We start from the raw sequence: 16351 nt of genomic DNA on the forward strand, positions 1-16351 counted from the left end.
TTGCAGTGGTAAATGGGAGTGTTTCCTTAATTTCTCTTTCAGATTTTTCATCATTAGTGTACAGGAATGCAAGAGACTTCTGTGCATCAATTTTGTATCCTGCTACTTTACCAGATTCATTGATTAGCTCTAGTAGTTTTCTGGTAGCATCTTTAGGATTCTTTATGTATAGTATCATGTCATCTGCAAACAGTGACAGTTTTACTTCTTCTTTTCCTATTTGGATTCCTTTTATTTCTTTTTCTTCTCTGATTGCTGTGGCTAAAACTTCCAAAACTATGTTGAATAGTAGTGGTGAGAATGGGCAATCTTGTCTTGTTCCTGATCTTAGAGGAAATGGTTTCAGTTTTTCACCATTGAGAACGATGTTGGCTCTGGGTTTCTCATATATGGCCTATTATGTTGAGGTAAGTTCCCTCTATGCCTACTTTCTGGAAGGTTTTTATCATAAATGGGTGTTGAATTTTGTCAAAAGCTTTTCCTGCATCTATTGAGATGATCATATGGTTTTTCTCCTTCAATTTGTTAATATGGTTTATCACTTTGATTGATTTGTGTATATTGAAGAATCCTTGCATTCCTGAGATAAACCCCACTTGATCATGGTGTATGATCCTTTTAATGTGCTGTTGGGTACTTTTTGCTAGTATTTTGTTGAGGATTTTTGCCTCTATGTTCATCAGCGATATTGGCCTGTAGTTTTCTTTTTTTGTGACATCTTTGTCTGGTTTTGGTAACAGGGTGATGGTGGCCTCGTAGAATGAGTTTGGGAGTGTTCCTCCCTCTGCTATATTTTGGAAGAGTTTGAGAAGGATAGGTGTTAGCTCTTCTCTAAATGTTTGATAGAATTCACCTGTGAAGCCATCTGGTCCTGGGCTTTTGTTTGTTGGAAGATTTTTAATCACAGTTTCAATTTCAGTGCTTGTGATTGTTCTGTTTATATTTTCTATTTCTTCCTGGTTCAGTCTCGGAAGGTTGTGCTTTTCTAAGAATTTGTCCATTTCTTTGAGGTTGTCCATTTTATTGGCATAGAGTTGCTTGTGGTAATCTCTCATGATCCTTTGTATTTCTGCAGTGTCAGTTGTTACTCCTCCTTTTTCATTTCTAATTCTATTGATTTGAGTCTTCTCCCTTTTTTCTTGATGAGTCTGGCTAATGGTTTATCAATTTTGTTTATCTTCTCACAGAACCAACTTTTAGTTTTATTGATCTTTGCTATCATTTCCTTCATTTCTTTTTCATTTATTCCTGATCTGATCTTTATGATTTCTTTCCTTCTGCTAACTTTGGGGTTTTTTTGTTCTTCTTTCTCTAATTGCTTTAGATGTAAGGTTAGGTTGTTTATTTGAGGTTTTTCTTACTTCTTGAGGTAGGATTGTATTGCTATAAACTTCCCTCTTAGAACTGCTTTTGCTGCATCCCATACGTTTTGGGTAGTCGTGTTTTCATTGTCATTTGTTTCTAGGTATTTTTGGATTTCCTCTTTGATTTCTTCAGTGAACTCTTGGTTATTTAGTAGTGTATTGTTTAGCCTCCACGTGTTTGTATTTTTTACGGATATTTTTCCTGTAACTGATATCTAGTCTCATAGCGTTGTGGTCGGAAAAGATACTTGATACGATTTCAATTTTCCTAAATTTACCAAGGCTTGATTTGTGACCCAAGATATGATCTATCCTGGAGAATGTTCCATGAGCACTTAAGAAGAAAGTGTATTCTGTTGTGTTTGGATGGAATGTCCTATAAATATCAATGAAGTCCATCTTGTTTAATGTATGATTTAAAGCTTGTGTTTTCTTATTTATTTTCATTTTGGATGATCTGTCCATTGGTGAAAGTGGGGTGTTAAAAGTCCCCTACTATGATTGTGTTACTGTCGATTTCCCCGTTTATGGCTGTTAGCATTTGCCTTATGCATTGAGGTGCTCCTATGCTGGGTGCATACATATTTACAATTGTGTCTTGGATTGGTCCCTTGATTAGTATGTAATGTCCTTCTTTGTCTCTTGTAATAGTCTTTATTTTAAAGTCTATTTTGTCTGATATGAGAATTGCTACTCCAGCTTTCTTTTGAAAGCATAAATCATGTGCTTATGAAATGGGGTGGATTTGGGGTTTGACAGCAGGGGAGGATGGAAATCAGTTCCTGTCCATTCCACTTTCAGTGGCATAGGCATAGTCATGATAAATTTCCTTAGGTGATGTTTGTTCTCTGGCATTTTTTGGATCTCCTTGTATTAAGAAATCTCTGACTTTACACACAAAAGTGTAGACTGTTTGAATGAGAAAGGACACTTTTGTTTGGGAAAGGATACATCAAAAATATGTCTGCTCCTGTAAGTAGAATGTGATTTAGATCCCTGATTGTGGAGTGACCATACTTTATCCAGTTCTTGGAGGGTATGTCTTTTTTTAAAAAATTATAGGGCATTATTAAGCAGCAGCATTATTTTTTTTCCTGTCACCATAAATGCACAGTGCCTCACTGATATAAATCCATCTTCTTGGATAATGTCAGAAACATAAATGGAGGGGTACTTACTGAAATTGACAAGATGTTTTAAATCACAAATGGTCAATAAGAGAGATTCTTTTCCAGTGTCTAGTCTCATTAAGAACATGCAAGCAACCACCAGTTCTCCTTCAGAATGGAATTTGTTTAACACTGCTATTTATTTTAGCCTAAACATCTCATTTAGGATTTTGTTGAGGAATCAAGCAGTGATTTGAAGTTGAACTTGGCGTTTTAAAGCAGCCTGATGTGATAGCTATTCTCTTTTGAGCATGCATGTGAACCTATGTGCTTAACATACTTATTTAGAGTAAGAGCACAGACAGGAATTGAACAGGATTGGATCATGTCAGTGTTTGTGTCCAATGACGTATATATGTTTTTAATTTGGGGGGAGCACATAAACTTGTACTTCAGATGATTCTGGGGCTCGCAGTTTTATTTACCATTCTGAAAGTAATCAAGACTGATGTTAATGGTGAGGCTGACACACAAGATACACTTTTATTTGTGCTGCTAATGTAGTTTGTATCAATACATGTAGAAGCCAGTGTCCTCCGTGTTTTCTCTGTGAATATGGGTTATTAACAATACTGGAACATTTACTGTTCTCCCCGGGAAAGCTCAACAACTGCTTGTAATAAAGCTGATACTTGATTCCTTTTAAGTTGGTGATAGTGAACGGATTCCTTTTTGCTCACAGAAGGGTGCAAATCGAGTTTTCTTCTGAGGGAAGAAGCAAGAAGGAACCTTAATTCCTTTTGCAGGCGAGGCCAGATTCAGGCAGATAATTGCTCTCCCATCATGTTGGCAATTTGGGTTACCCATGTGTTTTTGAAAACATTATGAAATGAGAACTCATACGCTGCTAGTGGGAGTATAAATTGGTACAACCGTTCTGGAAGGCAAGTTAGCCATAAATTTTAAGCAAGAATTTTTTTTAAGTTTATATCCTATAATAGGATAAATTCCTAGGAACTGAATTACCTTAAGGAAATCAAATTTATTCATAAGTGTGTTCGACTGTTGTCGATAATAGTGCAAAATTGCAAGCTCCTAATTGGTCCAAAAGAGGTGAATGATTAAATTATGGTACTAATATACATCCATTAAAAATGATATCTTCAAAGAATATTTAATGACATTGGAAAATGCTTACAATATAATGGAAAATCACAACCACAAAACAAATACATGTATTAAGATTCCATTTTTATGAATGTGGACATGTGTAGAAAAAAGAGTGGAAGGAAATAATAAATGCTAAGACAGTGATTCTGTCTGGGGTTGGGGGGGTGGTCTTTATTGGTGATTTTAATAATTGTTTTATTATTTTATATGATTATAATAATAAATTCTAAATGTTATTTAAATATATTTGAATGCATACTATGCATGCATATCATGGTGAACTGCAGCCTACACCAGTGGAACAATAGCCGTTTGTGTTCCTGGTTATCCTGTTGGGCATTCTAGAAGTATCACTTGCCCACATCCCTTGGAGTAGTGGAGATCGTTGCCCTATTGTTCCAGGCGAGATGTTTTCCTCTGTTGGTTTATGATATCCTGATCACTCCATCTAACCAGCCCAGTATGTGCAAATAACTGGGTTCTATAATATGAACAAAAGAAGAGATTTGCAAAGAGATTTCCAGATTAGCGTATTCCATGTTTCTCCTTCAGTCTGCTGCCAGCTTTTCAGTCATTAGCACCATCACTTGGAATTTAATTCTGAGGACATGAGTATAAGTTATACCAAGTATATTTGGTGGGTTCCTGTTAAAATGGAGAGCTGGTGATTTTGTTGTTGTTGAGTGCCAAAGTATAGCGATTAGATGGGTGTGAACAGATACCAGTGAACTCTGAAGTGAGTCCAGAGGAGTTTCCATTGCCTTCATTTGCAGCCCTAGGAAGCCTGGTGGAAACATGTACTTTCTTTGCTGTGACTCCAGGAGTCCCTTGTTTTCTTCCCCCAGGCTGGCATAGTTGATAGGAGTTTGGGAGCATTGTACTAAAGGTGTAATATCATCACCCCCGTCTTCAGTAATCCAGGGAGCAGGGGGATACTGGAGGGGCAGAAGCAACAGCCTCCTGTCTGTCCCTCAGCTCTTGGGTCTGGGCCATGGGCTGCAGTTTGCATTGTATCTTGGCGCCCCTAGTTGTTGTGCAAGATCCAGCCCCGTCCTAGATTGCGGCTGATTGGAAGTTTGTTGTACTTGGATTCTCCCATCCTGTCAAACTTCTTGCTGGCCTGACTCCTTGCTTTCCTAGTATGTATGCATTGTAAGTGGATTTGTATTATAAGCAAAGAATTGATGAAAATATAAAGTATAACTTTTTGCGTCTAAAATTACCTGTTAGGGAAAATAAGATCCTTGAATGTCAGATTTGGCTTGATGCTGTCCAGCCAGCTGTGATTGGTTGGCTCTTTTGACACCTCTAACTGATGACTGCATCATCCCATTGTTCCATCCTAGCTTTACCAGGACAGAGAACTTAACCACTTAAGGTCCAAAGATTAAGGTAAAATACGCAGGTTATATTGGAATACTGCTCAAAACAGAGTTTTGCTTAGTGTTTTAAAAACAGGTTATCTTTTGTTGGGAGTTGATATGGGAAATGGAAATGGATGAATGGGTACCACTACTGGTAAATTGCCTGAAGTCTGTATCAGAAGGCATTGATTGTGTGTGTGTGTGTGTGTGTGTGTGTGTGTGTGGGTGTGTGTGTGTTTGTGTGTGTGTGGTGGGGAGAGCAGAGTGGCATAGTTCTTTCTTTTTACTCTAAACATATCCCCATCTGCCTGTTTTCCCCGTACTTTATTTCCCCCTATATTTCTTTATCCAAATTAGACTAATAATTTTAGGTTCAGGAAGAAAAATTTTTCTTCAGCTTTTTTTTTTTTTTTTAATCATGAAAAAAATTCACAGGACAAAAGAGAAGTGGCCCCATCTCAACCCTGCTGGACTCAAACCTTGGTTTCTGATTGGTCAGGTGGTTCCCATAGATTCAAGGGCAGGGGCCTCTGACTGGTGAGTGTGTAAAAATCCAAGGACAGGGCCTACTTCTCAGGGGGTGGATAATCTGAGTACAGCTAAGCTTCTAAGGCCTCATTGTCCTGAGGAAGTCCTTTGGCTGCATCAAGGAGCCTTTCTGTGTCCTTCGTGTGCTTGTAGTATGTGCTTCTATCTCCTGGGTTTTGTATTTCTGCCGGAAAAAGCATGAATTCCGATCACAGACCAACAAACGCGTCTTAGATTATATTATGTTTTAATTGAAATGCAACATCGATGGTATTTGAGTGTTTTTAAAATTTATTTATTTATTTATTTATTTAGGCTGCATTGGGTCTTCGTTGCTGCGCGCGAGCTTTCTCTAGTTGCAGCAAGCAGGGGCTACTGTTCGTTGCGGTGCGCGGGCTTCTCATTGCGGTGGCTTCTCTTGTTGCAGAGCACGGGCTCTAGGCATGCTGGCTTCAGTAGTTGTGGTACACGGGCTCAGTAGTTGTGGCGCACGGGCTTAGTTGTTCCGCGGCATGTGGGATCTTCTCGGATCAGGGCTCAAACCCGTGTCCCCTGCATTGGCAGGTGGATTCTTAACCACTGTGCCACCAGGGAAGTCCCGGTATTTGAGTTTCATCTTAAGTCGGGAACTCTATGGATTTGACTCTGAAATCTCAGTAAGCTGTGCAGTCTGAGTTTGGCATCTGATCTACCCATCGGTTTAAATAAATTGATCAGTGAAAAGCGTTCAGAATGGACTTCCTCTGAACAGGAGCGTATGGCGCTCTTCCTTACACCCCCAGAAAAGTAAGAATGTAGGAGGAGTCTAACTCCATTTCCTTTTCTGCAAGTTGTCAGTATGTTGTGTTTTATAAGCCCATGATCACATGTGTGAGTCGCTTCTTATTTAAGTTGCTAGAAACTTCTTCAGATGTTTAAAACAGAAGCAATATATTATTAAAAGTATAGTCTGGATGATGGGTAAGAAAATTTGATCTATAGCTTCTTACTTTTCCCCCCCCAAAAGGGAGATTTTTTTCCCCTAAAGAATGATAACAGTGTGGTTCTTACATAGGCCCAAAGGTACAGATTGAACATGGAGTAATTTTTACTTACTTACATTGATCTAGATATTCAGTAGTGTGTATTGCATTAGTCTGGGTTCTCTGAGAAGCAGACGCCAACGTGGGAACAGATGTATGAGATTTGTTGGGTGAAATACCTGTGGGGGAAAACAGGGAGGGAACTGGATGAGGCTGGGAGAGGCGTCAGATTGAAATGCACATCTCACCCCTGAGATGGGAGAGGGAAGGAAGGAAGGGAGGTCTTGGACTGCAGTGCAGTTCTGAGCCTGTTTCAGCGAGTTCAAGGATAAGTCCTCGAGCTGGAATTCCCTGGCTGAGGAGCGCCACGCCTGGTCTGGGGGGCGTGGCTACCCTGCTGTGCTCAGTCATTGGCTGGACACAGCCTCAGGGAGGCGTGGGACGAGCCCCAGCAAGGTGGTGGCGTCAGAGGACGCAGCTGCAGCCAGCCAGTTACGCACCCCCAGCAGCCAATCTGAGAGGTGCTTTCTCATGCCCACCACTTCTGCGAATAGACTCTAAATGCTTTGCTGAACATGTGCCTAATTATGGAATACATTAAATCTAACCCCAGAAAGAGGAAAACAAATGTTACATTTCTGTAGAGGCAGAAGGTCAGGCTAATTCCATGACACATTTCCTTTATGGATATATCAATTTTTTAGACCCTTTTAAAGTGAAGTTGTGAATTAAATCAAATGTAGGAACTTGGTTTGCAAATTGCATGGTCACCAGAATGTGTGTCTCAAAACACAAAAAATTTGTGCTGGGCTTTGTGTAAAGAAGGCTGGGAGTTTAAGTCCTATTAGTGATTCCTCAGGCTTACAACCTTACAGGGAAAAAAAGCACAAAGAGGCTTTGAAAACAAAAACAGTCATATTTGGCAACTACGTTGAATGTAATGCTTAGTGTGAGTCCCTTTGGAGAAAAACAGCTCCCGGCATCTGTTATACATTCTGGGTCGGAGGTATTGTTGAGTATGAAGAAGATGGGCTGTGACGTTATATATTTGTCTGTAAGACGAAATTGCTCTTATAGAAAGTTTTGATGTAATCCTTTTTTCTAGGACCCAAACCTCGGTGTTCTGGAAGCAGTTATTTTTCTCACTATGCAAGAGAGTGGTCAAAATTAGTGTCAGCTGTGAGCATGTCTTGCTGCCCTAGAATGACCACTTTGGGGGCTCCCTTGTCTGCCACCCCCCACTTCTCCCCAGTCCTGGAGAGCAAGTCACCCCTCCCTTCCACAGTCAGACAACTCACTTCCCCTTCTCTTCGCCTTACACAACATTAGGAAGCTTGTTTCAAACGCTGGCCACTGGACTTTTACAAATAAGATATAAAGTTGGGCGTAGGTGTTAAGATTTCAAAGGGCATTTGTTGACACTTTCTTTAAAATAGTTTATCTTATTAGTTTATATTGACAGTTTAAAATATTACATGCTTATTATTTTAAAGAGATGGAAAATGGAAATGAGAACGAGAGGAATTAAAGAAAATGGACTCACAGAGAGGTGGCCGAGTGCAGTGGACACATCAGCCTTGGCCTAAAGATGGTTTGCGTCTGATCCCATCCTGCCACACCTGGGCGTGGCCTGAGCTCAGGGCACAGAGGCTGTGCGGCATCCCAGCTTTATCCCAGAGATGCTGTCACAGGACGTTGACCAAACCTCAGCTTTCTATGTAAATGAGTCATCAGTCCATACGGGTCAGAGATGGCAAATTCAATAAGAAGCTATGAGAATGGAGATCAGATAACCAGGCTAAACTTAGAAGGTTTGAAGGAAAGTAGGGTAGTTGGGCAGTGGGATTTTATCTCGTCTCATTGGGCAAGGATAGAGCTATTAAAGGTACTAAGCTAGGCTAGATGATTGGAAAAACAGATGTCTTTTTTTAATTAATTTTTTATTGGAGTATAGTTGATTTACAATGTTGTGTTCATTTCTGCTGTGCAGCAAAGTGAGTTGGTTATACGTACACATATATCCACTCGTTTTTAGATTTTATTCCCATATAGGTCATTACAGAGTATTGAATAGAGTTCCCTGTGCTATTCAGTAGGTTCTTATTAGTTATCTGTTATCTGTTCTACATATAGTAGTGTGTATATGTCAAACCCAGTCTCCCAATTTATCCTTCCCTCCCTTACCCTCCCTGGTAACCACAAGTTTGTTTTCTACATCTGTGACTCTATTCTGTTTTGTAAATAGGTTCCTTTGTACCATTTTTTAGATTCCACATATAAGCGATATGATATTTGTCTGTCTTTGTCTGACTTACTTCACTCAGTATGATAATCTCTAGGTCCAACCACGTCGCTGCAAATGGCATTTTTCATTCTTTTTTATGGCTGAGTAATATTCCATTGTGTGTGTGTGTGTGTGTGTGTGTGTGTGTGTGTGTATGTACACACTACATCTTCTTTATCCATTCCTCCATTGATGGACATTTAGGTTGATTCCATGTCCTGGTTATTGTAAATAGTGCTGCAATGAACACTGAGGTGGATGTATCATTTCAAATTACGGTTTTCTCTGGATATATCCCCAGGAGTGGGATTGCTGGATCATATGGTAGCTCTATTTTTAGTTTTTTAAGGAACCTCCATACTGTTCTCCATAGTGGCTGTATCAATTTACATTCCCACCAACAGTGTAAGAGGGTTCCCTTTTCTCCACACCCTCTCCAGCATTTGTTGTTTGTAGATTTTTTTGATGATGGCCAGTCTAACCGGTGTGAGGTGATACCTCATTGTAGTTTTGATTTGCATTTCTCTAATAATTAGTGATGTTGAGCAGCTTTTCATGTGCCTCTTGGCCATCTGTATGTCTTCTTTGGAGAAATGTCTATTTAGATCTTCTGCCCATTTTTGGATTGGGTTGTTTGTTTTTTTGATATTGAACTGCATGTGCTGTTTGTATATTTTGGAGATTAATCCCTTGTCAGCTGCTTCGTTTGCAAATATTTTCTCCCATTCTGTGGGTTTTCTTTTTGTTTTATTGATGGTTTCCTTCACAGTGTAAAAGCTTTTAAGTTTAATTAGGTCCCATTTGTTTATTTTTATTTTCATTACTCTCAGAGGTGGATCAAAAAAGATCTTGCTGCAATTTATGTCAGAGAGTGTTCTGCCTATGTTTCCAAGAGTTTTATAATGTCTGGCCTTACATTTAGATCTTTAATCCATTTTGAGTTTATTTTTGTGTATGGTATTACAGAATGTTCTAGTTTCATTCTTTCACATGTAGCTGTTCAGTTTTCAGGTGTCATTTTAATTGCAGCTTTATTGAGATATAATTCACATACAATGCAATTCACCCAATTAAAGTATACAATTCAGCAGGTTTTAAAACATATGCAGAGTGAATTTACAGAGTGTAACCATTTTACCACAGTTAATTTTACAACACTTTCATCACCCACCCAACCCAAAGAAACCTGTATGCATTAGCTATCACTCCTCATTTCCTCCCAATTCCCCCAGACAAAGGCAACCAGCAATCCATTTCTCTGTGGGTTTGCCTAGTCTAGATATTTCATATAAATGGAATCATACAATATGTGGCCATTTATGTCTGGCTTTTTTCACTTAGCATATTGTTTTCAAGGTCTATCCATGTTGTAGCATGTATCAGTACTTTATTGTTTTTATTGCTGAATAATATTCTAGTAGAGGGACATATCACATTTTATTTATCCATTCATCAGTTGATGGACGTTTGGGTTATTTCTTTTTGGGCTGTTATGAATAATGTTGCTCTGAACATGTATGTACAAGTTTTTGTGTAGACATGTTTTTATTTCTCATGAGTATACACCTAGGAGTGGAATTGCTTGGTCATGTGGTAATTCTATGTTTAACGTTTTGAGGAACTGCCAGACTGTTTCTCAGGTAGCTGCACCATTTAATATTCCCACCAGTAATGTGTGAGGGTTCCAATTCTCCACCTCGTGGCCAACACAATCTGTGCTTTTGATTCTGGTCATCCTAGTGCTTGCGAAGTCGTATTTCATTGTGGTTTTGATTTGCATTTCTCTGATGGTTGATTACTACTGAGCATCTTTTCATGTGCTTATTCACCATTTGTATATCTTTTTTTAATATAAATGTCCATTCAGATCCTTTGGCCATTCTTAAATTGTTACTTTTGTCTTTATTATTGAGTTGGAAGTGTTCTTTATATAGTCTAGTACGAGTTCCTTAGCAGATATATGATTTGCACATATTTTCATGCACTCTGTGAATTTCACTTTCTTGGTTGTGTGTGTCCTTTGAAGCACAAAATTTTAAGTTTTAATGATATCCATTTAACCTATTTTTTCCTTTTGTTACTTGTGCTTTTGGTGTTACGTCTAAGAAGTCATCGCCAAATCTAAGGTCATGAAGATTTATGCCTGTGTTTTCTTCTAACAGTTTTATAGTTTAGCTCTTATATTTAGGTCTTTGGACCATTTTTAGTTACTTTTTGTATGCTTTTTATGTGGATATCTAGTTGTCCCATCACTATTTGTTGAAAAGACTATTGCTTCCATTGAATTATCTTTTTGTGTGGGTGTGATTTTTTTTAACATCTTCATTGCAGTATAATTGCTTTACAATGTTGTGTTAGTTTCTGCTACAGTGAATCAGCTATATGTATACATATATATAGGGATATAGGTATACACTGAATTATCTTGACATGCTTGTTGACATGGGTGTCACTTCTTAGGCTTGTATTTGATGGCTTTTTTCAAAATAAGATTGGTGCTATGTTTGGTCACTAAATGGTTTATTTACAGGCAGCTACATTTTACAAATGTATCTTTTACTATGTGTGAATGAAAGAATTGCCTTTAAATAGAACAAAGCATGTTAGAGCATATTAGCATGAAGAAGCCAAAATATATATCCATCCAGGTGGAACCAGGGCACTGGATTAGGTATCTCCCAAACCAGTGCTGCTTACACTTAAATGTGCATTTGAATTCCATGGAGATCTTGTTAAAATGCAGGGTCTCATTTTCTGGGCTGGGAATGGAGTGTGAGAGTCTATGTTTCTGACAAGCTCCAGGCGATGTCGGCAGTGCTGGTCCTAGAACTTAGCTTTGAGTAAGAACACAAGAGGGAGTTTCTACGGTGATCTTCTTGTTCACTGTTGCCTATCTACTTATTTAGAGTGATTTGGAAGGGAAAAAAAAATTGTTTGAATTCCATGGTTTTGTATTTTATTTCATAATTTTCAAGATGAAACACTACTGTGCCCAGAAATGAAATAAATGTTTTCTCCAGTGGCAGTCCTGCCAATCTTGATTGTTTTCTATCTTCCTTTTAGGCCTTTGATGATTGTCACTCAGAAGATCACAACCTTGGCGTTCCAAGTTCATGACGGTGAGAAAAAGAGCCATCCTTTTGGTTCTAAGAGTGAGCCTGACCTTCAGAGCTCTTCTTTTCTACTGTATACACAGTCCAAAGGTTAGACAAGGGCTGACAGATCTTGCCGTATCTTGTAAAAAAAATTTGCAGCCCACTTTAATCATAGCTTTTTACTTTCCCAGCTATTATTTACCATTTCCCTGCTGAATCCGTAGTCTTGGCTAAAATGTTTGTATGGAGAATGGTGGGTTTTCTGTTTAGCTTTACAGTGTTTTAAATTTAAGTTAATGTATGGTGCTCTCTGCCCCTCATTTCCAAATCCATTCAGAAGAAATGGAATCCTTTTTCTTTGGTTTAATCTCTGAGAAGCTCATGAGGTAAAAAAAGGTTAAACAGCGTTGGCTAGTTAACCACTTTTTGGGGTGCGGCAGCTTGGAAAATTATCTAATGAGATTAGCCCAACCCTATAAAAAGCTGGGAAGAAAAATAATCTTTTCTTTATATAAAACTGAACATTTTCTTCGCTCAGGCCCTTCCTGATAATGGCCAGAAAGTGTGATTATTTCCACTGTTAATACTGGGTTCCAGGAAAGGAGGATGGCCCTTCCATCCAGGTGGAAGGTTTCAGTATGGGCTTAAGAGATGCCAGGTGCAATTAGTAAAGGTATCTTCTGCGGATTTGTACGGCTCTGGCAAATGCTTTCCGACTGTTGAAACTTCTTTATGTGTTGACGGGTTGGGAAGATTTAGTCTCTGCTAGCGAGTCTTCCTGTTTTTCCTTACAGCTGGGGAGCTGATTTAATTTCATTTTGACCCTGTTTATCCCTAGTTCATACTTGGCGATTTAGTCATTCTGTTGAGAACTGAGTAATTTTATTCTGAGGATGGAGTCTTTCTAGGGTGAGCAAATGTCCTGGTTTGCCCAGAACCCAGAGGTTTCCCAGGATATGAGATTTTTAGTGCCCACATTGGCAAAGTCCTGGGCAAAATGGGGTGAGTTGGTCAATATTTTTGTACCTGAAAACCATTTGGTAGTCGTTATAGACTCACAATAGCACCGTAAGTCAATAGCTAAAATCAATTTAATTCCTGGGATTGCCAGAGCTGTACTATTTGATGAGATCTTAGAAAAAAGTGAGTGTGATTTTTTTTTTTAATTAACATTGCTTCTTGGTTTTGTTTTGTTTTTAATACATAGGCTTTTTGCCTAAATTTACTTTTTAAAGCATTCTCAGTTTACCCTGTTTTTTGGAACATCCCTTACATGCAGCAAAATGTTTATTTGCCTTTTTCTTTTTTTTTTTCTTGTGTGTGGGAGGAACAAGTAAATTCCAGAAACACTCTGCCTTCTCTTAGGCATGTTTTTGAGTTGCCTTGATGGTCGGTAACCCTAATCAGTCTTAGCTGAATATACAGTTTTAAAGTCGGCTTCTTCTGCTCTTAAGATGACAGTTCAGTATCCTTGACTATTAGTTAACATACAGATTTTATAGGAAGCACAAATGTGATTTGGTTGGGAGTTTTTCTGGCATGGATGAGTTTTAAAAGAAGAAAAACCTCTTGATAATTCTTTTGTGTTTTCCGTGCATTCAGGGTTATGTTTCCTGTTTTTTTGGAAGAGGAAAGTCCCCTATTCCTTTCCCCATCCATTCCATTGCATTCCCAGCTTATACCAGGTATCTGCACCCAGCATAATCAGGAAGGCAGTTAGGCAGGTGCAGGCTGCAAAGGCAGGCTTATGTCTCTCATGGAGCAATGAAAACGTATACAGTGTGGTAAGGAGTGTATGAGGTGTGAAGGGTTCTCTGGGATCCATGTTCATACTGTGTGAATTAAATCGGGGTAACCCCTGAATTCTCCCCTCTTCATAAGAACCTATAGAGACTTTCCTCCTCACACGCGTCCTTATAGGCAGCCCTTTGATCCACTGAAAAAAATGGAGAACGGGGACTGTTTATGATTGATGAAACAAAAACGAATCACTTCTTTCAAATGAGTTTTTATAAGCCTCTTTAAGGATTAAGTTATCTACTTCACTTAAAACATCTTATTTCTCAATATTTCTTATCATAGGATTAGGTCGAAAGGCTGAAGATCTTTCCACTGAGCAACATCGGCTTGCTGTAAAGTAAGTTTGACAGAATATTCTTGAGCCCTTTGGGTATCAGTATCCAGAGATCTTCCTTAATGTTGTTTATTGAATGAATCTGCTATTGATGGACACTTGGGTTGTCTACCAGTCTTTGGCTCTTATAAATGGTAAGCCATGATAACGTTGTCCATAGGTCATTTTAAATGGGTTTGGGTATAGCTGTGGGATAGATTCCCAGAACTGAGAGTGCTAGATCAAAGGGTAAATGGCTCTGCATTTTGTTAGTTTTACAGGATTCTCCTTCAGTGGGGTTGTTCTCTTTATTCCAAAATTATTTTTATTGGGCACGTGTCTGAGGGTTGTCAAGAAACAGTTATCAGTGCCTATCAGTATGATTATGCTGGCATGAAAAGAGATAGGAAGTGGGGTTGGAGAGATAAATATGGGCTGGGGAATAGGAGGAAGGAGGAAGCTGAAGGCTGAAGGTAGACTTTGCCAGTGTTGATGCGTAGTAGAAAGGGGATGGGTATCGGAGAGGAAGGGAGGCCGTCTAAAGCAGGAGAATAACACTGACAGAGGAGCAGAAATGGCTTATGGGGTAGCACGTGGGGGAGAGTGGTGCAGCCATGGTGGAGGGTTCCCACCAGAGAGCAGCGGGAAATAACTGGGATATGTAAGAGAGGGTCCCAGCTCCATTCCTTCATTAAGAAATTGGGACTTGGAAGCAACGTAGAAAGTATCATTGGAAGAGTCTAATGAACCAAGTTCTTTGCTAAGCATCATGGCGGTGTAAATGCTATAGGGCATCATTCCAGCGACCGGTTAGCAATGGCATTTGAGGAAGCCTTTCCCCACAATTCTGTCCTACTTGAAGAGCATGCCCTTTAAAAGGCCCTTAAAACACGAGACAGAACTGGTCTCTAGACAATTTTTTCCTGCCACTACCCTTGTCTGTTGTCCAGGACCTCGTGCCTGGATGCCAAAGCAGACAAGAGGCTGTTACAGCGGTAGTTTTGTGTGGCCTCAAGTGGAAACCGGTTCTACCCTTTTCTCTGGTAGACAGACAGCCAGGGTTGCTGAGAAAGAACATTTCCCAGCCTCAGGGTTGCCTTTGGCCCACTCCTGGCCCTCCGCGTTTATAGCTGTGGGTGGCCAGCAGAGGGCGCCACGGAGTGCTGTGCCTTCTCTGCGCCACCCACCTCAATAACTTCCTTTCAACTAGATTTCTCCTTAGACGGATCTTTAAAGAACCACAACAAGGAAGGATCATGCCGCGTTTAACAACCCACAAAGACAACACCTGTGTTTACGATCGGCATATTTGCAAATATGAACGAAAAATCAAAGACTGAAGACCCTTTAACTTTTTACTTTCTTTTCGCAGAGCAAAACCCTCCTTTTTGGAATACGTAAGCTACCTTCTCAACTTCATGAGTGTCATAGCGGGCCCTTGTAACAATTTCAAGGAGTATATAGCCTTCATTGAGGGGAGACATATACACATGAAGTTGCTGGAAGTGAACTGGAAGGAAAAAGGCTTCCACAGCCTGCCAGAACCTTCTCCCACTGTAAGTTTTTAGTGCCAAGTATTTACCCAGAGGTCCAGAAAATAGAGCTTTGCTGCCAGGGCTGACTGTCACTTTTAATTGTTCTAATTAAAAAGCCAAACAGTTTACCAGAAATCTTGGCCGATAACTTTTTCCCCCTGTTTTTTTAAAATATCAATATTGGTATTTATTTGCAGTAGTTCTCTGTGTTGGAGCAACAGATGTTTATTTCACAGAGAAGCTCATTGGCTGGGAATATTGAAGCAATTAACCCATTTGCCAACCAGCCAATATTTAGTGCCTACAATGTGCCTATGACTGTGCTTGTTAACACATTCAAATTTATGAGTGTTTTCTCTTTATGAATAGAAATTCATAGACAGCCAAAAGATACTATGTCATAAATGGTGGAGGAGGAAAGAGTGGGACCAGAATAAATGTGCTTTTTATTGCAGATCCTGCTTTTATGGCAAGGAAAACCAGTTTTACACTGGCATGCCTGTAGTTTGGTCATACTGACCTTGAGAGAGTTTAGGTGGTTTTTTAAAATAATATTTTAATTTTAATCTGAAGTGTATTAACCTCAAATTAGTCAACATGCGCTTAATTCACTGAATGTTACAAATATGCTGAATTTATCCAGATCAAATATCCTATATTTAAGGGAAATCTGTAATTAATTGAAGGGATGGGGAACATTGGAAAGGGAGAAATTGAGGATAATTTAAATATTTTTAAAGTGCTACCATCAGGCACCATTAAGTATT

The 16351-nt window shown here is 39.3% G+C and overlaps 1 protein-coding gene across 2 annotated transcripts in view; it reads left to right on the plus strand.

Annotated features, from left to right (window-relative positions):
* MBOAT1 (membrane bound O-acyltransferase domain containing 1) overlaps positions 1-16351 on the plus strand; it is a 108186-nt gene that overhangs the window by 65403 nt on the left and 26432 nt on the right. For both annotated transcript variants that reach the window (XM_068558334.1, XM_068558333.1), the window contains exons 5-7: positions 11905-11960; positions 14019-14073; positions 15422-15605. In XM_068558334.1, the coding sequence (XP_068414435.1) occupies positions 11905-11960; positions 14019-14073; positions 15422-15605 (295 nt within the window). The remainder of the gene's footprint in view (positions 1-11904; positions 11961-14018; positions 14074-15421; positions 15606-16351) is intronic.

The sequence above is a fragment of the Eschrichtius robustus genome, chromosome 12 (genome assembly GCF_028021215.1).
Source record: "Eschrichtius robustus isolate mEscRob2 chromosome 12, mEscRob2.pri, whole genome shotgun sequence".
In the NCBI taxonomy this organism is placed as follows: domain Eukaryota; kingdom Metazoa; phylum Chordata; class Mammalia; order Artiodactyla; family Eschrichtiidae; genus Eschrichtius; species Eschrichtius robustus.